Source organism: Eurytemora carolleeae, unplaced genomic scaffold, assembly GCF_000591075.1.
Source record: "Eurytemora carolleeae unplaced genomic scaffold, Eaff_2.0 scaffold27, whole genome shotgun sequence".
Lineage (NCBI taxonomy): Eukaryota > Metazoa > Arthropoda > Copepoda > Calanoida > Temoridae > Eurytemora > Eurytemora carolleeae.
Window position 1 is genome coordinate 324977 of NW_019396259.1, and position 24739 is coordinate 349715.

Below are 24739 nucleotides of genomic sequence, written 5' to 3' on the forward strand. Positions count from 1 at the left end.
GCGAACAAATTCGTTAAGGTTGATAAGAAACTCAATATAATGATGAAAAAAGAAATTATTGATTCTAATATTGATTTATTGACAAATTTTTATTGAGAAATATGTTCCTAAACATTTAATTAGTTTACTATCGATGTTTTGATACATATTATTTGTCGTCGTTATTTAATAATTTAAAAACTCGATTCTCAAAACGTAACCAACCAAATGGATTATTTTGAACGTCGACTTTGCGCTCAAAGTCAGTAATTATAAATTATTAAAACGTTTTGTATTTTTGTATATTTATCAAATGAATCCTTACAAATTTCTCCACAAAACTACATTCTCAGTTTTACTACCATACATTGCCGGTCACTCCCTTTAAAGGGGCAGTCTCTCAACATACAGTTTCAAGTAACCTTCCATTAATTGAGTAGCTTGTCCAATTCAACATGGTAAGATTAAAAGCTTTGACTGATCAAGAAAGAAAATATCAATGTTTTCATCATTCAAAATCGATTATTTTCACTTGTAATTTCTGTGTACGATAGACTTGCGGATTTAAGCTGAAGAAACAATTGAAGGAAGTATTATCAGAATTAGACACTTTTAAAGCAAAAGTAACTATAGTTAAATGAATTGAGTTTTTGTCACAAACCTTTGATTTCTCAAACTTTGAATAGACAGAAATAGAATTCATATTTTAAAAATCAAATAGGGATTAGAAAATCAGAGTTTGTGGCAAACTCAAGTTTGAAATTGTAAATAATAAAAATCTATGCTGTTTACCTATTTATCCTTTAATAGTAACAAAAACATACATTTATCTACTTAATCAAATAATATAATAAAAATTACATTTATAAATATCAAATGTAACAAACAACATGGTAAATAATCTTTTAATAAACTTTATCACAGAAAATAATAATTTTCAAACATACAATACAGAAGCTATCAAATACTTCTGATTATACGGGAGGGGGGGGGGGGGGGGGAGACTTTTTATTCAAAAACATGATTTCAAGGCTTGTGTTAGTAGAGACTTTAATTAAATTTTAGTTTTTATCCTTGTTTAGAATTTATTTTTTAATCTCATCTTTGTTTGTCAACCAATTGTTTAGTTTTAAAACTTATTCTTGGGGGGTTTTATACATTGTCTGACTGGTTTTTACTGCTATGCCTTTTTTTTAGTTAATTCCTGTTTTCAACTTTGCCTTTTTTAATTATATTTTCTTCCTCTATTCTCTCTCTACATTCTTGAAACCTCGGATTCGAAAAGTAAGGACGCTTCTCTCAGCATCTTGGCACAGGTTCGGACCAGGAAGAGTAAATGATATTCCTGATAAACCGTGAGGGATATGTTCCAAACTCCCTGGGATCGAATCATATTGTTAAGAACGGTTGCTCTCTCTAGGTCTAACCAACGCTGGAGAGATTCTTCTCTACTCTCTGCTTCACGCTCCAGGTTAAACTCGAATATGATATCGCTCGGACCCCAGAGCATGTACTCCAGCATAGATTTAACCTGACCCAGAGCTACAGATCCATCCTTCTGAAGTATTACGGCCATAGTGTTGTACATGCTGACGGAGGGGAGGATCTGGGGGAGGGTGATAGTCTCCCTTTCTCTGCAGGCGACCTCTATAGGGTTATCTATGTCAAACATCATGAGCATTGCGGCTAGAGCACACTGACATAAACTCATTTTCCGTCCTTCCTTCTCCAGGTGCTCGGTTTCAGTGATAATCAACCTGTAGTTGGTATCCTGCTCTCTCTTAGAGAGAAGAAACCTGTCTAGCTCCGTCCTACTCTCCTCGGTACCCTGAGCTTGCAGGGACTTTAACCCGTTAATCAGCTGGAGCAGGATAAAACTCATCTCCTTCTCAAACTCATCCATCCGGAGATTCTTCCTTCTCTGATGCAAGGTTCGGGAGAAGGAAGAGAAGGTTAGGATTGTCATCCTTGGCAGAGCCCACACTACACCTTAACAAAATATATTTAAAATAGGATTAAAGGGACTGTCTACGTATTTTCAGGTGAACTTCATTGTGAATCTACACGCTAGTTTCACCAGGTACACAGATACACACTTATCATAGAAATATCTGAAAAATCCATAATTTTTGTTTCGGATTCTCTTTCAATGTGATTTGCCCTTTTATGCCGCAAAGACAGAAAAAGCAATTGACAGAGAGAACAAGATGAAGACTAAAAATTAATTACAAAAAAACATAGTTTATTTGTATGTAAATTTTATTCATAAATTATAAGTAATCATTCTTAAATATATAATTGCACAATTGAAACATTTCTTAGTTTTGTTGGCTGAAAGACCTTGCTGCTGCATAGACATGAAAACGTCGCATCTATCATTTTGGCAAGCAAGGCCAGACAGATTGAAATATATAAACAAGAGGGGCCAAGAAACATGAGATCAAACTTTGAATTTCATGCGAGATTAGAAAGACTGTCTAAAGAGATTGTAGACATAATTTCCTTTGCACCACCATTTATACAATTGGCGTGTCCTAATCACAACAGTACCAAGCTTTGTCCGATCTGCAGAATGAATAAGGTATACATAATTTCTCTTTCAAATTAGATTTGAATGACTTTTGGGAGGAATAATGCTACAGAAACGACGCAGAAAATTGTTCAAGGAAAAAAATGATTATATTTTTTACATTTTTGATCAAATAAAGGTTATTTTGAGGGTCACTTCAATCCCAGAAAGAATACACTTTATATTATTTTTCTAATTTACTATTTTACAGGGTGAGTCAAAAAAAAAGTGTGATTAGCGTCGTCTTCTTCATACCTAATTTTTTTCATGAAATTTTTATTTTTGGTATTTTTGCAAAATTTTGTAATATTATCTTCATTTGTTTGAAACTGACATGGTACTACAAAAAAAATCCGCATTTTCCCGTCAAAATCGAAAGTGAAGAAAAACAAAAATGTGATATTAGATAAATGCTATCTAATCCTAAAATCTCATTAAGATCGGTCTGACCAATTTAGAGATTTATTCAAGGAATCCCCAACATTTTAATGAAATAGATCCGATTTATTGTTCAGTTGAACATAAAAATAACACAGTTAACCTTTGCACATTAATAAAAATTATTCTTTTGATGAAATTTTTACTGCTCTAATTCTTAGATCTATTTATTGATAGCCTTGTTTAGACAGGTACACTAGAACTAAATTGCGATTTTTTCCATTTCCATGAGTCTATTTTTATGAAATTTTAGGATTAGATAGAAATTATGCATTAACACATTTTTCTTTTCTTCACTTTTGATTTTGAGAAGAATAAAGATTAACGGATTTTTTTGGTACCAATGTGAGTATCAAAAAAAATTGAAACAAAATTAATATTCCAAAATATTGCAAACATTCCGTGCATAAGAATTTCATTAAAAAAAATTTGTTTTGATAAAGACTACTCTAATCACACTTTTTTTTACTGACCCTGTAATAGTATTTTTTAAAAGTTAAAGGATTTGCTAGTAATAAAACCATTTAAATTAGATTGGAAGTGTACACATATCCCTCGTAGTAATAAGATAAGTCGTAATCGTAGCATAGTAGATATTTTAGAAAAAGCTTTTAATTTAATTTGGGGAAGTTTAAACAATAATTTTATCAAATTGTTTTGATTCAAGAAAGAATGAAATTGTCTAGAATTAGTTTGGAAGGAAGATTAAAAGAAAAACTACCGGTATAAACAAATAATAACGCATAATTAGGCTTGTTATATCTTCAAAGCAAATTTAACGAATCAAATTATTTTATAAGCAACCCCCACATGATTGTATATTATAAGAAAATATACAATACACAATCTACAATCTACAATATACGATATTCAATATACAATATATGATAAACAAAATATATAATATACAATATACAATATACAATATACGATATACAATATACGATATACAATATACAATATACAATATACAATATTCAATATACAATATACAATATACAATTTACAATTTACAATATACAATATACAATATACAATATACAATATACGATAAACAATATACAATATAAATATACAATATACAATATACAATATACAATATACAATAAACAATATACAATATTCAATATACAATATACAATATACAATTTACAATATTCAATATACAAAATACAATATAAAATATACAATATACAATATAAAATATACAATATATAATATACAATATATAATATACAAAATATCATATATATATATTGTCAATTTCTCTTTATTTTAAATATTTCCGTATATGTGTTTAAATATATCTAAGCGATATCTCAAAATAATTCTCAGATGAAATAATAAATATACGGCATTGAATGAACTGCAGACGTATGTTCGAGTGGGCGCCTCCCTAATAACGTGGCATTTCCGATTCACAAAGGTACCCTTTAAACTTTTGTCTCAGCAAATTGATGGAATTATCCATGTTTTTCTATCTTAAAATTCATTAGTTTAAATTTTGGCTCTTTTTTAACAGGAGGCAAAAGGAAACTGTTTTACAGATAGAAAAATGGCAGAATATCTTATAGGTTAACTTTAAATTTAATAAAAAGTTTTTAAAAAATTACAAAAAAATTTTACTCGGGAATTTCCATAATGTTACATAACGTCTATAGCTCTAATTGTTCCTTCAAAATTGAAATTGATAGCTGGTTATTCCTAAACTATGAAAATATTCCTCCAAAGGGTAGTGATTCAATATTTGCTAATCACAAAACGCAAACGAAAAAATCACCAATTTTTAAAAATTCCGGTATTTTAAATAAAGAGTAAATCTTTACCTTGATTAGTTCCTATCCCCTGGTTAGTTGAGTTGGATAGAAGATAGTTAGGAATCTGTTCAACGAACTGTGCTACAGGGTTCAAGGAAAAGGATGTTTTAGCCTGGGAAGAGTTTAAGCTTGTATCCCTGGAAACCATGAGGGTTACAGGTAGATGAGCTGACCCCCAGGTGGCAGGGTAGAACGCCTGTACTCCGCTTCGTAGCCCCTCGGATTCACTGAGCACTGAGAAGTCAGAGAAATGAGGGTTCAGAGCGGCGGCGAGGGGTTTTAGGGCGGCGGGAACAGGACGGTTTTCGCAAACCTAAAATATTTTTGATTATATATAAAATATAAAATATAAGTGTTCACTGTTATAAGAACTTCTAACATTTGTATGTAATGTGTGTAAACTCAAATTTTTTAATCCCTATATCTTTACAACTAATAGGTATAAGTAAACCTTTAATATTTCAAACTTAAATTATTTGGTCAAACAGAATTTATAGTTTTAAAGATCTAAGGTCTACCATTTTGGGTTGCAAAGATATTGGGATTAGAAAATCAGAGTTTGTGGCAAAGACTTAATTCCTTTCAAAAATAACGGATATTTTATTTGAAATTATGCTTAGAACTTTATTACATCTAAAATCATGATTTCGATCGTTCGAAATTACGAAACAAAGGAATTGAGTCTTTGCCACAAACTCTGATTTTTAAATCCCTAAATCTTAACAACCCAATGTTGTATACCTTAGATATTTCAAACTATGACTTCTGTTATATCAAACGATCAAAGTTTGAAATATCAAAGGTTTACATAATTTGGTTGTAGATATAAAGCGCTATTAGAAAATTGGGATTTGTTGCAAAGACTCAATTCCTTTTAAGGTTTCGTCTAAAAATTAAAAAACATTTTGCTTTTTGAATTCAGCAAACTTTTGCTATGGTCTTATTATCAGGGAACAGGAATATAGGGAAAGGAACTGGCGCTGGTAAATGCAAGAGAAAGCCAGTCGCACTGCTTTGCAGACCAGTACAGTAAACTTACAAACACTCTTCTGGTACAGACACACAACATGACTACAGTCAAGGAAATTGTAGAACAATGTCGTCGATTATAATTAAACTTGAATAACGAGTAGTTTATTGTAAACTTTAATCAAATTATATTCTTTGCATGAAAATTTGGCTTTACAGTTTTGACTTAAATATGTAAATAATATATTACATGTATATTAAACTTATTTCTAAGTAAACAATTATCAATAAACAAATGTACTCTCCTAGGCTGTACAAATACCGAGATTCTTACGTACTGTATAAACCTACAGTACACACCTTCGGTACTTTAAACTGACACACACTCTTTTGGTACAGACACACACTCATGACGTTTCCGCCCCCTGCTTAATATACGAGACATGTAATAGTTTGTGACCAGTTGTTTTAGAAACTGTTATTCATTCATTTCTATCTTGAAGCGGGCCAAGTTTCAGGGCTGATAATTAAATATAATTTTCGTTCAGTCCACCCACTAATAAACATAGCAAGGCCACAATGTATTGGACCAATATCAATAAAAACCCACAGGCCTGAAGTGTGCAGGCTCCAAGGAAAACTTTTACAACAACTAAACTTTAGATTTAACACATCTTAAGGATTAAACTAAAGGGACTGAATACCTAATTTCACGTGACCCTGCGTGCAAAGATGACAATGCTTGATTCACAATGGTACCATTATCGGATCAATAGTGTTGAATTTGTTGTCGTTTTGATAATTCCTAAATGTTTTCCTGCACTGAAAATGCGCAAATCACTTTTGTAGGGAAACAACAACTGAAATAATCATAAACCTTAATATCAAATTCATACTTGATCAGACAAATTTTTTAAGGGTACCACTGTGATTCGGACATTGCCATCTTTGCATGGGGGTTAATTGAAATTATGCTTACAATCCCTTTAAACTTTAAGTCTTTTCGCAAAATGATTTTTTACTTTTACGAAATCTTTGGTACTTAAAAGAGCAAATATGACTCTTAAATTGCCAGTATAATTCTCTATTATTGAGTAATGTTCTTTTGTGTGATAGAATTTAAAGTTTTTAAAAAAAAATATATCTCTTAAAGATGTCCTAAAAGGAAATATACCTCTTAAAGATGTCATAAAAAAAAATATATCTCTTTAATTTGTGAGTGACATAAAGGAAAGAAATAATTACGGTGCAGCAAGGTGATGATAAATAATGGAATTTTCGGCGACCATTTCAAACAATCAGTGAAATAAACGCCACCTGCCGGTCTCTTTTTACACCAAGAAAAGAGGAGAACGTGTGCCGAGTTTAATAATTTATTACCCCCCAGCAATACTCTGCTGTCATGGGGTTAAAATTTCCCGTACTTTTATTTTACGGATTTATCAAGAGGGGCCCCCTCGTGCATTTTTCTCCCATGAATGATTTAATGGAACAAAAAGTTTGGTTGTCTTGTTTGTCGAGTTTAATTGCCCAGGTTGAAATGAACTCTGCTTTTTGTTCATTTATATTTTAAACAGAGTTAATTTAAATTGTTTGAGTATAGATTACAAAATTATTTCTATAATTATGAAACAATAACCACAAAATTGGTATTTTCATGACTGGATCTTTAGCGAAAACCTTGCTATCAAATAATCAATATGAAATGACAGGTATGTTTTTAAACTGCACCTACATCATGGTATTTGATTACACTTTAATTACTACCTATCATCTTTGATAATTACTAACGTTCTTTTTAATTACCACTCTCCTAGCATCAACTTTCTTTCATTGAAATCACAAGAGCGTTCGGCGATTATATCAATACATTGAAGACGACTTATTATTATCAATGGTTTTATCCCTAACAAGAATTTTTCAACGTAAGATGAGACAGAAAATCTGAAAATAGACAACTTTCCTTTGTTTACATGTTTATGTGCCTCATGATGTTAAATAGATTGGTAGAAATAAAAAATAGAAGTAGAAAGTCGTCTTAATTGTATTGATATAAACGACGACGACTGAAAATTAAAAGTTTTAAAGTTTTATTTTTCATATTCAATAAATCTCTTGCTCTTCCTTTAATATTCTAGGGTTCAATACCCTCCATTCCACTCAATTCATAATATAAATGAAGGATTATCAGAGGTTTGATGGTAAACAATAGGGATGTGTAAAAAAGAGAGCTAGCTATAATGATACAATTCAAGGATGGTTATTCTTCTTAATCTTATATATGTATGATATATATATATAACCCAGCGTTGCCCAGACTACTCATTGGACCCACTCAACTTAGAGTCTCAAAACCAAGGTTATAATGCAAGGAAAGTTAATTGCAGTTGCGTATACTCTGTGCACATATTTAGACCAGTTCTCTCTGGGCTGAATTTGTAAACAAGAATAGATGCATCAGTGTTCGTTTATTATCCGAGGAGGTTAAAAGCATTAAATTTTGATAATTAATATAATAGTTTTCTATTAATATAATAGTTTCCTATCACCAGAATATTTCATTGATTTTTTATGTGAAAGATGGATCCCATGTCATTTTGTTTGAATCCAATAAAAATCAAAACGACTGGACTAATCAGGTCCAATTTTTTGTATGACCCCACCAACTTATGGCCGCTCGAAATAAAAAATTTCGTTTCTGACAATATTTGGGAAACAAAATAAAAATTTTTGAAATTTCCATTTTTTTATAATGTACGAAGGTTTAAAGGTTTAAAGGTTTAAAGGTTTAAAGGTTTAAAGGTTTAAAGGTTTAAAGGTTTAAAGGGTTAAAGGTTTAAAGGTTTAAAGGTTTAAAGGTTTAAAGGTTTAAAGGTTTAAAGGTTTAAAGGTTAAAAGGTTCCATAACTTCCTGGTGGAAAAATTTAGTTTTTGTATTACACCCCATAAATGATCTTATTTGCACTTCTTTTCAAGTAACATTTGAAATGTAAAATTATGACAAGAAAGAAGCATATATTTCATGCCATCATAACTAAATAGGTTTCATAACATAATTTCCTGATATCTTGTGGAAAAAAGTAAGTTTCCATCGCACACCTCTTAAACTTATCTTATTTTACTGGTTTTATCTTGCATGAAGGGGTGAGAAGTTATGGTCTTATTATGCCTATACACACACCCTCTCACACTCATAATAACCTTCAATCTTTTCCTAGAAAACAATATCTAGACACTCTTTAAATAGATTGAAAAGGGAACAGTACGGGGGATACACCCTTCAATTTCACCTCATTTCCTAGATATATACTCATATAAAGGTGATGAGAGGGGGCGTACATCTGGGAAATGAGGGGTGGAGGGGGGAGGGACTGGGANATAATAATAATAATAATAATAATAATAATAATAATAATAATAATAATAATAATAATAATAATAATAATAATAATAATAATAATAATAATAATAATAATAATAATAATAATAATAATAATAATAATAATAATAATAATAATAATAATAATAATAATAATAATAATAATAATAATAATAATAATAATAATAATAATAATAATAATAATAATAATAATAATAATAATAATAATAATAATAATAATAATAATAATAATAATAATAATAATAATAATAATAATAGTAAGAATAATAATAATAATAACAATGATAATAACAATATTGATAATCATGATAACAATACATATAGCATGTATAGTAGTCTGAATTAATGTTTATAAGTCTGCTGCCTCTAAACCACACAAAGAATTCTGGATCTTGATCTTAAAGATTAAATCTAGGTTAAAATGAACCATACATAAGGATAGATTAATATCTAATCAGGGTCTAATAAACACCACGGAGAATACTAGATTCAAAATCAGATACAGTGAATGCAGTAAAGATTTATTTAGGGCAGACTGCGATTACTATATTAAATTTTCAAAGTCTTGATTGAGAATGTTTAGAAGTTAAAAGATACAAGGAATTGAGTCCCTATATCTTTGCAACCTGATGTCGTAGACCTTAGATATTTCAAACTATGAAATTTGTTAGATCAATAATCTAAGTCTAAAAAATAACAGGTTTACACCATCAGGTTGAAAAGATATAGGGATAAGAAAATTTAAGCTTGTGGCAAAGAATAAATTCTTATGAAAAGTCTTGGCTGAAACACAAAAATACCCTTTCAACATTTGTATCAGCAAACATTGTAAAGATATCCTTGATTTTCTGTCTTAAAATTGATACTGTTCAAGAGTGGCTTGCTTATTTATGCAGCAGAGACAGAACTTAACATTTTTTAATTGCTGCCCAGTTGTGAAAAGGGAATTCTGTAATAGGTAGCGGGAATGGGGGTGGGGGGAAGAACTTAAACTTAATTTCGCCAAATTTATAATTTTATTGTACCTCATCATGCTTTCTCTGAGGAGAGACAGACTCCCTCTCTGAATCTGCTTCACTTCCGTTCTTACGGTGCTCCGAGGATGGTAGAGATATTGTAGAATCAGAGGTTGAAGGACTCTCAGAGGTTAGACTATCCGTCTTCATGTGATACACTTTGAGGTCAGAGGCTCGTTTCGGGAATGGGGACAGGTCGGAGACCATCCTCTGAAGAGGGGAGAGATCAGAGGTCGTCTTCTGTAGAGGTGGATGGTTTAGTAAACTCTGGGAGAAGGATAGATCTCCGATACTCAGTTTCATCGGAAGCATATAGGCGTTACTAGACTGGGTAACTGAGGGTGGTGGGGGTGGGGCGGAAGGAGGCGTGGCGGAGATCACAGGGGCGGAGGAATCCCTTATACTTCCGGTTCTCTGGGGTTTATTTGGAGCTAGATTAGAGCGTTGTGAGCCAAGGTTTGCATAAACCGTCTCCAGGGTTAGGTTCAGCTCATCACGAGGGTTGAGGGAGGGAGAACGATCAGACAAGCGTGGCGAGGCGAGAGGATCGACGGAACGCGACAGCTCGGTAGACGGAAAGAAAAGACGATCATCGTCGAATTTGTCAAAGACCTCTAAGGATTGGCTGCGAGGAGGAGGCGCAGGTTTTGGTTTACCTGAAAAAAAAATATATTAGCAACAAATATAATAAAAATGTTAATAGTTACTATTTAAAGTTTAAAATTGATAAAAAAAAATGAATGACTATATGAGTCTGTCATCCGTTCTTAACTTATTTGCTTTGTTAAATAAAACCACATGGTGATGATATTAACACTAATTAATAGCATAATATAAATCATTAAGACGTAAAAAAAGACATAGACATTCTTATAACACAAGAGAAAGTCTACATATGTCCTAATGGTCCTCAGTACACTTTTTTACATGATGTAATTATAAGTGCTGAGATCATGCTGCAGCCTTTTAATGACTTTGAACAAATTGATTTACCAAGGAGAAATCCCCCCCCCCCTCTGAACCTTTTATGCCCATTAATTTAGATTGCATGCCCCCCCCCCCCTTCTTGTTCATGCAAGGTCTTATTCAAACATTAATTCTGCAGCCCTATTAAATACCCTTTATATACCATCCATCCTTCAGCCATTAAGTTTAGCCTTTCATTCAAAGCCTCCCCCTCCCCTTCCTACCCAGTCCTATACCGCCCTCTCCCTCCTCCCCCCCCCTCTTAAACCTGTCTGACGGCCTTCTTTAGCTCTGATGCAATCGATGCAAAAAAGTCTAGTGCAGGCGATGCAAAGGTCCTTTAAACTTTAGCTTGGGCGTAGGCAGGCTTTAACTGTGTTTAGGAGTTTTTATTCAAATTAATTGCTAGTTTAATCTAATTAATCGCTGGGGTTTATTTAAATTAAATTTTGATGCAAAATCTTGCCGCCCTGCATTTTTTATTCTATTTATACGAGACCATCATGTCCAGGTTGAGAACTCTTGTACTGTGGATATCGAGATCAATGCTTGATCTTGATCTTTAGTTAATCTGCAATTTAATTTCATCTTATTTTCAATATCCCGCATGGTATTCGTAAACTGGAGGAATAACTAGAATAAAGAAATTAAGCATTGCTCCTCGAATTAAAAGTGCCCGCGGTACCAGGAGACAAACATTTTAAGCTCCGGTATACTTTATTATCAAGCAAGTTTTCTGGGACACTCAGTTAACTAAGCTGTTTGTTGAATTCCCAGATTTTTGGAACACCTTAAATCTTTTTAAAGAAATTCCCTGACCATTAACTGAAACTGTTTGTATACTGAGAAATATGATTGTGAATGCCTGGGGTGTGAGGCCTGTATAAGGCAGTAGGTTACTAGGTAGCTGCATAATTGACTTTCAAGATTGGTTTGTATAAAAAAACAAGCCGCGAACCGGGAGATTTAATCTTTTCTTCGAAGCAACGCGGGACATCTTTTTTTAAACACACCAATTGCAAAACATTTTAAAAGCATTTAGTTTTTTAAAAACAGGTTGCTTAAATGATATTTCGGTGTAGGTAGGATTTTTTTTTACAGAACCTTTTTATTTAATTTTGATGAAAAGAGGAATATATATATGGTTGCTATCGACGAACTGGATAATGGATAATTTGGAGAAAGGATAATTTTGTAGAAAAGAAATTACTTGACGATAATGATTATCCTTATCTAATATCTAAATAACCAAAACTTTTATACACACAGGGTGAACCAGAAAATATTAAATTCTACATATTTACAATGTGTCCGGGTCCCGGAATATATGAAATTTATTATACAGGGTGTAACAGGTTAGATTGCAATTTATGTAAAGGGTGTCCCAAAGTAGGTTAAATCATGTAGACATGTTGTTCAGAGCATAGGTCACACACTAATACAGGGTGTCCCAGAAAAGATTAAATTTTTTATACGGGGTGTCACAAAAAAGATAAGACTTTAGTGTACAATTTTGTAAAGAAAAGAGTGTTCCTCTTTACAAGAAACTACCCATTACATCCTGTTTTGAACTCCATAAATACTTCCCCGGGTAAACAGATTATAATAGATATAAGAATACAGTATACACTATACAGGGTCTTTAAACTTATTATTTTTACCTGCCGAGTTGACCCCTAGGATAGAGCTCGAGATATGATGGGTTGTCAGGTGCTCTACTTCAGGCTGAAAATATTATAATCATTATTATTATTATTATTATTATAATTATTATTATTATTATTATTATCATTATTATTATTATTATTATTATTAGTATTATTATTATTATTATTATTACTATTATTATTATTATTATTATTATTATTATTATTATCATTATTATTATTATTATTATTATTACTATTACTATTATTATTATTATTATTATTATTATTATTATTATTATTATTATTTATTACTTATTATTATAAAGAATCTATTAAAACATATTTAGTTTAAATTTAAATTAATTTTCCTAACTATTGACCAAAGAATAGAAACTAATGTTTCTATAAATTCTAACACCGAGCTCCTAGTAAGAAAGTTGACCATAGCAATGCTTTCTGTTGATTAAAAACAATTTATTCTCTCACGATTTATCAATATCTTTTTATAGATAGATTATTTAAACATGCTTATATACATTTTAATAAAACTTTTATATATTTAATATATATTTAATATAGTAAGGCTTAAAGTCGTAAAAGACACGACTAAGTTTACAATCTGAAAAATACTAAATTCTAAACTAAAAGTGTTTAATATATATGTATGTAATGTAAACCGTAAAGAGAATTGGAATTATGTTTGCAAAATTCATGACAAATACTTTGAATGTCGGTTGATTATACAAAGGGGGAAGTCTAGTGTAATATTATAATTAAATATTAAAAAGACAATTATTGCCTAGTTTACTTCCTGTAAAAACTAATATAGTTGCTGGTATTGGTATATGTTTCAGAATAGTAAGGAAATGAGAGATTATTACAAATACGTGCATTGTTTATAATAAATAAATACCAATATGTTGGGTAACATAGAGACCTTTTTGTCGACAAAAACTCACATTCTTGTGGTCAGGGTTGGTCGGGGGCTATTAATCAACTTTTCTCTAAATTTATAGTAGACGGTTTCATGTCATAAAAGAAGCGTGGACGAAAATAAAAAGGGATGTCAACGAAAATAAGATCAGTTTGAAAGATTATTAAAAAAGTTTGCGGAAAATCTTTAAAATTATGTAAATCTAATAGAATGTGCAGACGAAAATACAATTATTGCGGATAAAAATGTGCAGTGTTGACGAGCATATAAAGAGTGTGGAAGAACATATAAAGAATGTGGACGAACATATAAAGAATGTGGACGAACATATAAAGAATGTGGACGAGAATATAAACATGTGGACGAACACATAAAGAGTGTGAACGCACATATAAATTGTGTGGACAAAAATATAAACATGTGGATGAACATGGGAAGAGCGTGGACCATATCGAATTACGATAGAGTTCTTTATGCACGTTGAAATCTCCTATGCGATATTGTTCCAACGCGTTAAAGTTCATGAGAGAAATCCCTCCTGTTATTTGTGTAAAAATTCCATATTCACTGCTGTAACCTGTAATAATATACCCGACCTATGCAAGAATGCTCAAAACTCTGGGATACACGCCGCATAGTATAATACGTGTCTTAACTTGTATGACAGTGCTTTAGTGTGCGATGTCAAGTAATTTTTAAGTTGTATAGACAGGATGAAGGGAAAATGGGAAGGAAGGGAGTGTGATTTCTGACTTTTTTAGAAATAAGGTAAAAAAAAAATATTGCTTATGAAAGGGCATGGAAGGTCATACAGGAAGGAAAACTCGTATGAGAGAGAACATAAACTTTCTAAATGCTCTTGTGTGGAATATCTCTGAAAATATAAATACACGGAATGATTCTAATTGTGCAAAGAAAAACAGTACAAAGTACATAAACAATTTAATGAACCATTTTTACTCCTGTTAGTTGAGCCCCTAGCTATTACTGGGGGGTAATCTACAATGATTACTCACTAATTATACTAAAAGTATCTTGTAATTACTTCAGACTATTCTTTACATCTGTTGGAACAACATGAAGAAAGGTGTATAAAAAAGTGCAATTATATTTTTGGCTGCGCGCAGGATGGCATATTTGATTTATCATTCATTTTACCTAGTTTGCACAATTTTTTAAGTAAAACTGTGCTCACTGGTAGTGTTACATAATTTGTAAATAGAATGACACAAATGACAAAGACTAATGAAAAGTTTAGTGTACGTATTAAGTAATTGTTAAGGGAGTGGCCGGCAATGTATGGTAGTTGGACTGAGAATGTAGTATTGTGACTAAATCTTTTAAGATTCATTTGTTACATATAAAACGTTTTATTGATGTATAATTACTGAGTTTGAGCGCAAAGTCGACTATGAAAATCATTAATTTGGGTTGTTACGTTTTGAGAATCTACTTATTTTAAAATTATAAAATAACGAGACAAAAAAAGAAAAAAATCGTTAATTAATTAGGTAATTAACTCTTATCATCGAAAATGAATAATCTGATTCACTTATTAGTTTCTGTAATCTTTCATTGTTTAAACATTTTCTGTAGATGTTCTGGAATTTTTATTGAAAAGACGATATTTGAAGAATTTGTAGAAATCTGCGAACAAATTCGCGAAGAATAAGAAATTCAATATTATGATGAAAAAGAAATAATTTATTCGAACATTGATTTATTGACAAATTTTTATTGAGAAATATGTTTCTAAACATCTAATTAGTTTACTTTAGAATTTTTATTATATTTTTCGTTGTCTTTATTTAATAATCGATTCTCAAAACCAAATGGATGATTTTGAACAACAACTTTGCGCTCAAACTCAGTAATCATACATCATTAACACTTTAATATGTCTCAAATAAATCCTAAAACATTTCTCCATAATACTACATTCTCAGTTAAATTATTATACATTGTCGGTCACTCTCTTTAAAATTCAATCAAAATAAAACTTTCTCATCCCAATATCTTTGCATTCTGAAGGTTGATATTGCAAACTTTTAGATTGATATCACGAGAAGTATTGACGTAATTTCTAGTATCCAGCTCTATTTATAGAGTAGTATGTTCAATTCACAGTGATACTCTTTAAACTTTTGTTTGTTTAAGAATAAATGAGATATCCTAATAAATAACTGTTTTTCAACTGTGGTTTCTCTGTAAAAGTTACTTGCTGATTTATGCTACATAGTCAAAATTCTAGATTGTCAGAATTTAACACTTTTTGATTTAAAAAATCGACATTTTCCCCCTCATCACTACGAGGATAGGGATTTAAATGGTACCGAACTGTAAATTGGAAATATCTCCAAAAAAAAGACTCACTTAATTATGTTGACAGTCCCTTTAAGGTTACAATTGTACAAGTAGACTGTACACCGTGCATTTTACACCATATACTGTACAATATTAAAACCTCCCGTACACCGTGCACTTTACACCATATACCGTACAATGTTAAAACCTCCCGTACACCGTGCACTTTACACCGTATACCGTACAATATTAAAACCTCCTGTACACCGTGCATTTTACACCGTATACCGTACAATATTAAAACCTCCCGTACACCGTGCACTTTACACCGTATACCGTACAATATTAAAACCTCCCGTACACCGTGCGCTTTACACCGTATACCGTACAATATTAAAACCTCCCGTACAGTTTTCGAATAAATTGTTGACGTTGACAGTAATTTTAACATTCCGTTTCCCTGGCCGTAGCCTAAAGAAATTCACAGCATATGTTGCTTTAGTATTCAAGATGTTAAATAAAGCCTAATTATTGTGTTTACACCAGCGGACAACATTGCTTGAGGAGGGTATTCAAATTATTTCAAGTAGAGAGACGAGCATGCAAACTCTAGATGGAGCTACAGGCAAACCTGCAGGCTAGCAGATGTAAAGAACTTCAATCCGTTTCAGAGTAAACATAGTTTGCTACCATGCAACATTAAAAGCAAAAAATAAACTATAAACTATTTTTTCAAGTGACCCACAGGAACTAAGTTATAATTGCCACAAACTCAAATTTTCTAATCCCTATTTCTGTGCAACCTGATGGTGTAAACCTGTACAAATTTACTTCAAAGGTCTACGACATTGGGTTACAAAAATATAGGGAATAGAAAATCTGAGTTTGTTGAAAGAACTCAGTTCCTTTAAAGAAGGACGTGATCAATAATCTAAGATATAACTCTAATGTATTTCTGATAAATCATTAGAAAGATATCGTCGATTTTTCTACTTTAAAATTGTTTATTTCTGAAAATTTCCTTCATTCGTGTTTCTGCAGCATAAATACGCAAATCAACTTATTTCCCATTTGTGAATACTTGCAATACTTTAAATGTATGAATTTCGTTGCGAATGTTTAGAATATTGATTAATTCGCATCAAACGTAAAATAACAGGGTTCAAATATTTTATTCAAATTACAGGGGTATATTCTATGTAATCTAAATTACAGGCCTTAGATCAATTTATTACAATCAATAAGCTTAATAAATCTACACTGAGAATATTCAACCAAAAACCTGAAACCAAGAGGCATGATCAATGGAAGGTCTTTGGATAAAAAGTTTGGAAAAACTATCCCAAGATGGCAGTATAAAAATGGTAATTTTGACGGAGAAAAAGAAAGACATAAACCACCCCGGGTGGGAATATTTTGAATGGAACGGTTTAAAATATTCATACTCTGGTTTCAAGCTATCCACAGTTTACAATGCTTTATTGAGGAAATGGTCAAAATTAAAGCAGCAAGAGGAAAATATACAAAAATTAGAAAGTCTGAAATTTATTAAAGTGCTGGGAATAGAAGGGGAAGAAGCCGAAGGTGATTATCATCTACAGTTATAAGTGGGGAAGGGGGTGTTTAAAGGGACTGTAAGCGTAATTTCAAGTAACCCTTAAACAAAGATGGCAATGTCCCATTCAAAACGATACCACTGAAATATTTATCTTATCAATAATGTGGAAGACACGGGTCTTTTGTTTTGGTTATAAATGTGTTTAATTCAGATAACTTCTGTAGTAGTAGTAGTTTTTCTGTAGTAGTAATATTGCACAAGTCACTTTTTAGAGAAACCCCAATTGAAATCAGTTTTTAAAATTACAAACGGTGTTATCTGATTTTTAGACTTTTTAGAAATACGATCACATCTATCGATCACATCTATCGATCACATCTATCGATCACATCTATCGTTGACTTCTTATGTACTTAATATTTGTAAAAAAAAATCATAATCTTTTTACACAATAAATTATCCCCCCAACCCCCTCCCGCCATCATAGTTCATTATCCAACACGTATTTCAAGTTATTATTTTACCAGATTCGATACTTTCTATAATTCGTTGATATGTGATCAATTTAGAACAATTTCACGGAGAATTAATGAATTTTCTGGCAAATGTTCTGATTATTATTATCCTGGGAACTAGAACTATACATCTGCTCTGTAAAATCATTTGACATTATATATTAATTTTTCAATCAAAAGTATTTGAGACGTAATTTCAAGTGAGCCTCCCATTTATAGAGTGAACATGTTCGATTCATAACGGTACCATCTTAACAAATGCCTGATCAAGGATAAATAAAATATCCGTATTTTTATTTGGAAAAATTTATTATTTTTAATTATGGGTTCTCTCTAAAGTGACTATATCGAATTATTGCTTCCGAGACAATAAAAGAACTTGTCAGAGTTCAAACGTTTTAAAATACAAAATGAGCATTGAGCATAAGGAGGCTTAAATGGAACCAATGTGAATCCGACATGTCACTATTGAAGTGGAGGAACACTACCTCTCCATTTAACAAATACTAAATGTTTACCTGCATAACCATTCCTATTGGAGACATATCCAGGTTAGCTAGGTTGGCTGGGTAGTCTGCTGAAGAGGAGGAGTAATCTCCGCTACCGGAGCAGGTTCCAGTATCCTCCGAGGTCTCTGTATGGATTGAAGAAGTATCATGTCCGGAATCCTTTCCATCAACATCAATCTTAGTTTTCAGATCTAGGTTTCTCTGAACAGCAGGCTTACTGTTCGATATAGAGAGCTTGTTCTTGTCAAACTGTCCCTTGACAGAGTTCTTGGGAGTGATCTTGACCACCTCAACTCCACCATTCTGGAGGTCAAGAGGATGTATGATTTCAGGTCTGGATTTCCCTCTTTGTCGTTCGAGGATTTCACGCTCGTGCTCCTTATCAATAAACTTATTCGGCAGAGTTTCATTCAACGCTTCATTCTGGGGTTTAAACAAGTTTTTCAGAGAGAATTTTCCCTTCTTCTGTATTCTCTTCTCCGACTCGTAGATTTCAACTCTAGACTGTCTCCGAGCTGGACCCGGTGAACCTCCGGTGAATATTGCAAGTCTGTTCGGAGCTTTTGTCTTGCTGCTCCCCATGAGCTCATCAATTTCAGAAGATCTTGGTGTTGATTTGGAGCGCCATTTTTTCTTCTTTTCCGTCCATTTACGGGGTACGTCATCTATCACAGGAGTGGTGGGATATGGGACCAATGGTTTCTTGGTGGGTGGGCTTATCACTCCTGGTGGGAGCATAGCTATGGGTTGTCCGGTAAAAGAACTTTCTAGATACGGATTTTTACCCATCCATCGGTTATAGCTGATAATTTTAGGCGTCCTGTCTATTGGAACAGTTACAGTTAGTGTATCAGGGCTGAACTGAACTGTTCGGAGTTTATTGTCTCTGGTTTTGTTGGAAATTTCGCTTTTCATACTGCTGTTTCTAATTGCAGGTGTTAATTTAGGAGTTGGTTGAACTAAGGGTTCAGGATCTAATATCTTAGTATCATCCTCCTTTACATCTACACAGCTGGAACTAGGTTTACACTTGTCATTTACATCACTTTGCTCCGGGGGCGGTGAAACGGGTTGAACGGGTTCAGCAGAATCACAATCTGGGGGTGGTTGTGGAGCTTGTCTCTTGGTGTTAGGTTGAGATATGTCGTGTCTGCTAAAATGTAAGGATTCCTCAAGCACTGCACGAGTTTCCTCAAATGAATTAGATATCTTCTTTTCTAGTGGTTGCTGTATTGAGAGAAAATCTAATCCGTTGTTAGAAGCTCTAATGCTCTCTACAACTCTAGGTGGGGGAGCCGAGCTAATTAGTTTATTACTTAATGATTTCCGTATGGCGTCAAGAGCTTCCTTGTTTTTGTCCCCTAGCTTCTTCTGAACCAGGGGAGGGGAATTTTCTCCTGTGAAATCCTCCTGAATTCTCTTGGTCTCTGTGGTTCCACAACTGGGTACTGAGATAATTAGAGCGTTCTGGGTCAAGCTATCATTACATTTCTCCTCAGTATCTTCGGAAATAGGATCAATTTCAATTGAATCACTTTCATTGGTTTTGATGGATGAACCTGAGGTTGATTTGTTTTCCCTGCCCTGGGATATAGTTAGGTTAACATATTCACTATTTTGTCTGAATGATGCAGTTCGTGGAGCGGGAACAGGTCTCACGGAGACAGGACTAGCATCATCTCTGTTCTCTCTGGCTACCGGAGATAAACTGGACCTTGTGTGATCATGAGGGGATGGAGATGAAGATGGAGAACGCATGATCAGTTTATTAGGTTTGACGGGAACCTTTGGTTTATCTTTTAATATTGGTGGTTTCCGTGTTATCATAGGCTTGGGAGTTCCTCTGAGTATAGAGGTACTCTGACCAACAACATAGGGACTCTTTCTGGTCAGCTTGACTCTTGGTGTATCTTTGGGAACTGGAGATTTGACTGGTTCTGATTTCTCAGCGGAATAAATGGGATTTTGGGGAGCCTTTTCTGAGACTGATTCCGTGTCTAGTATCCTGGGTTGGGAGCTGCTGGAACCCTCATTATCAGATGAAGAATTTAGTTCAGGTTTTGTTTGTATGTCGGAGCAGGAGTTTTCAGGGTCGGGACAGGACATTTCAGGGCCGGGGCTTCCACTGACAGTACTGCTGAGAAATGATAAACGGGCGGTAGAGTTGGCTTTTCTTGGAACCATCTTGGATCCAGGTTCATCTGAATATTTGGTTACATCTTGAGATTGACTAGTAGATGACAGTTCAACTGTCGGAGTTACAGATTTGTTTAAACTTGAGAGCCTGGCCACTGCTGCGGACGATTTCTTTTCATCTTCAACCCTAGAACTGGAGAACAGTTCTGATTCATTCCTGATCCCATGATAACTTGGAACTGATTGGGGAGAGGGGGTGTCACGAATGTTTGAATCACTATCAGATGAATTTTCTGTACTACCATCTGATCCAAGGCTATCAGTTTTATTAATTTTTACTTCTCCCCTCCCACACTCATCATGACTTAATTTCCTGACAATAAGCTTGTTCTCCCGACCCAGAGATTTTATAGTTTCAGGTTTTGTTTTAACTAATTCTCCATTTATCATAGGAGACACCATGTTAACCTTGCCAGGTGTCTGTTCTCGTACAAAAGGTCTGACTGATATGACTGGAGTATGTTTCTTCTCCTGGCCCAATTTAACCTGTGGAGTAGGACTCTCCTTGAGATTTTGTGAGTGGGAGTTGAAGGTAGTGTTCTTCTTCGTTATGTTGATGACGTTACGTTCTTCTTGTGTTAACTCTTCAGAGTAATCAGTGTCAGGTTTAGCAGGGAAACTCTCCTCATCATCCTCTCCTTCAGAGGAGTAATAACACTCTCCTCCGTAGCCAATAATCTCTTGAAGTTCTTCATAATCAGGAAATGTAATGCCGCGCTTTTTCTCCGATCCTGATTTATCTCTGGTTGAATCTTTGAGGATTCCAATCTTTCCTGACACATGTTTTTCTGATCTATTTTCCTGCTGTTTGGAGGAAAGTGGAGTTCCTAGAACTAAACTATCCAACCTCTGTATAACAGTGTGAGAAGGGTTGAGACTAGGCGAATCTTTCATGTTTAGCTCTGTAATTACAGCAGGTTCATCAGTTACATCTAAACTATTCTTTCTTCCATGTTTAGCGGGTTTATCAAGAGTATTTAAACTATCTAAAGTATCCTGCAGCTTAGTATTTATCTGGGGAAAGGAGTCTGTATCTAAAGTATTATTTCCTGGTTTCTCTGTCTGATCTTGAAAAACTGTGTCATTCCATTTAGAGATTAATTTTACATTACGGGAGGATAAAGGATTGTTTGTCAGGGTTAGATATCTGTTTGTTCCCTGTTGTAGCTGGGTCAAACTATCCTGACCCCCCAGGACAGGGTGACCGGCATTGATCCCGACATTTTTATGCTCACTTAATGTTCTAAAACAATTAGAACACAGATCCTTTTTCCAGGCATTCTGGGAGAAATTTGTACAGTTCATGCTCATGTTTAATCAGGGCTTGATGCATGTCCCTGATACACGAGTATAGAATATATATGTATCACAAGTGTATTGGATTCAACAACTGAGAGACTTGAACGCTGTGTAGACTGAAACACTGGATTAACTGTCCGTGTATTGGAGTTGGTGCGCGGAGTATGGAAGGAACGGAGGGAACCGCAGCACAACCAACTTTCACCAAGTTTTTACGAGTACTGGACCTTTCCTGAGGCGGGGCGGCCCACCGTGACCTGCTGGGCCGGGGGTTGATGGGGGATGGAAGGGATGGAGAAGGGATGGTTTAGCTCAGGGTAGGGGTAGAACTACTCGCATACCAAGATGAGAACTCTGAGAACACACCTGAAACATAAACATGGTATTAGTCTTGGCTCCAGGCTTAACTGCTTAAATATATATGAGCATGAACAATTCCGACCTATGATAAAAATCAACCTTAAAATATTTCTTTAAACCTTTGATATTTCAAACCTACATTATTTGATCCAACAGTGGCCGAATTTAAAGAATTTGAGTGGCGGTTTAAATTTAAGCCGCGTCTTAAATATGGATGGTTCCACTTAAAATTGTATCAAATGTTTCAAGATTTAAGCCGGCGCTTAATTTGAACTGGGTTTTGGCAGATTTAAACCGCGGCTCAAATTCTTTAAATTCCATCTCAGAATTCATAGTTTGAAATATCTAAGGTCTTCGACATTGGGTTGCAAAGTTATAAGGTTTAGCAAATCAGAGTTTGTGACAAAGACTTAATTTCTTTCTTTATTACTCTCCTCTTAACTCCAAATTATCTTGGTCTAGTTTAAATATGTGACATTGCATAACTTCTATTTGAAATATTTGAACTCGCAGTTAAACTCTTTTTTGCATGACATACATACTATTGAATAAGTATATATATTATATACCTATATCGGACTAAATGACCACATATCTATAATCGAGGCCAAACTTTGATTTAAAAGGAAAAAATCTGTATAAAATTCAGCACACTATACATATATCTAATTCCAAATTGTTTTTCAATGAGGTCTGTGTGTAAAGGTAGCCTGGAGAGAAGGGAATAGGGGGGGGAGGTCTAAGGAGGGGAGGGAAGATGGTAGGAATGAGATAGGGTTAAGGTAAGGTTTAGTTCATGTTGTTGTACTAAACAGTAAACAGAAGATGGAGGGGGGGAGGGGAGGGGGGTAGGGTTATCAGAAATAAAACGAAAATATGTGAAGACATTGAAAGTGAGAGGGGAAAAATATGGATTGATGTTTTATTATAAAATCCTAAAATTAAAATAAAACTCATGAACCTTATTGCACTCACTCTAACTTGCCATATTATTAAGCTTAATTTAAAAAAAAGTTTTCAAAGAAAAATCAAGGACAAATCATATTGAATTTTCTGCTTACATATTTGTAAAGTATATTCAAAAGCATAACAAAGTAGAAAAGTAGAAATAAAATCAGAAAATGGAATTAAGATCAAAACTGTTAAAAACTGTAAAGACGTACATTAGTAAAGAAAATGAAAATAGGATCAAGAAAATAAAAAATAAGATCAAGAAAATTAAAAATAAGATCAAGAAAATGAAAATAAGATCAAGAAAATAAAAAATAAGATCAAAAAAATGAATATAAGAATAAGAAAATAAAAATAAGATTAAGAAAATAAAAATAAGAATAAGAAATGAAAACAAGATCAAGAAAATGAAAATAAGATCAAGAAAATGAAAACAAGATTAAGAAAATGAAAATAAGATCAATTGAAAATGAAAATAATATCAAGAAAATGAAAATAAGATCAAGAACATGAAATAAGATCAAGAAAATAAAAATAAGATTAAGATAATGAAACAAGAAAATGAAACAAGATCAAGAAATTAAAATAAGATCAAGAAAATGAAAATAAGATCAAGAAAATGAAAATAAGACCAAGATAATGAAAATAAGATTAAGAAAATGAAAATAAGACCAAGATAATGAAAATAAGATCAAGAAAATAAAAATAAAACCAAAATAATGAAAATAAGATCAAGAAAATAAATATAAAATCAAGAAAATGAAAAAGGTGAAAAAGATGGGCAGAAATGAAAAATAAAATATGAATAAGATTAGGACATGGAAAATTATATGTTATATGATTATAAAATTAGAGTTTGTGGAAAAGACTCAATTCCTTGATCCAAGATCTGGTAGAGTAAAATCATGTAAACCAAGGTCTCATAGGTCTCATATAAAAAGGGGTGGGTGGGGGGGGGGGTTACAACTTTACAATAAAGTAAAAACAAAGGATCAAAAGGGTGGAGTCTAAAATATCTATAGATAAGAGAGAGAAGAGGAAAGATTAGAGGATTAAGGATGAAGGATATTAAGGAAATACAAACAGGGAATAACAAAATATTGCCATAGATTCACATTATTCACAAAATACTTACTTTCAAACAAAATATTGCCATAGATTCACATTATTCACAAAATACTTACTACCAAACAAAATTTGAAGTTATTTCAGCTTAAACATTTTCTAGCTAAAACATTTTTTCAGTCATTTTATCTTTTCATCCTTGATCAAACTCACAACTTATAGTTAGGTATAAAAAAACTTAAGAT

General features: G+C 33.0%; 1 protein-coding gene across 1 annotated transcript; it reads right to left on the bottom strand.

Annotated features, from left to right (window-relative positions):
* Window positions 1-761: 761 nt before the first annotated feature.
* Window positions 762-22439, bottom strand: LOC111699549 (uncharacterized). The gene is made up of 5 exons (XM_023470249.1): window positions 18633-22439; window positions 12816-12879; window positions 10198-10844; window positions 4813-5116; window positions 762-1968 (listed from the first exon to the last, which is right to left on the bottom strand). Exons 1-5 carry the CDS (start codon window positions 22128-22130, stop codon window positions 1235-1237), a joined length of 5247 nt encoding a protein of 1748 aa, XP_023326017.1. The 5' UTR covers window positions 22131-22439; the 3' UTR covers window positions 762-1234.
* Between the last annotated feature and the right edge of the window lie 2300 nt (window positions 22440-24739).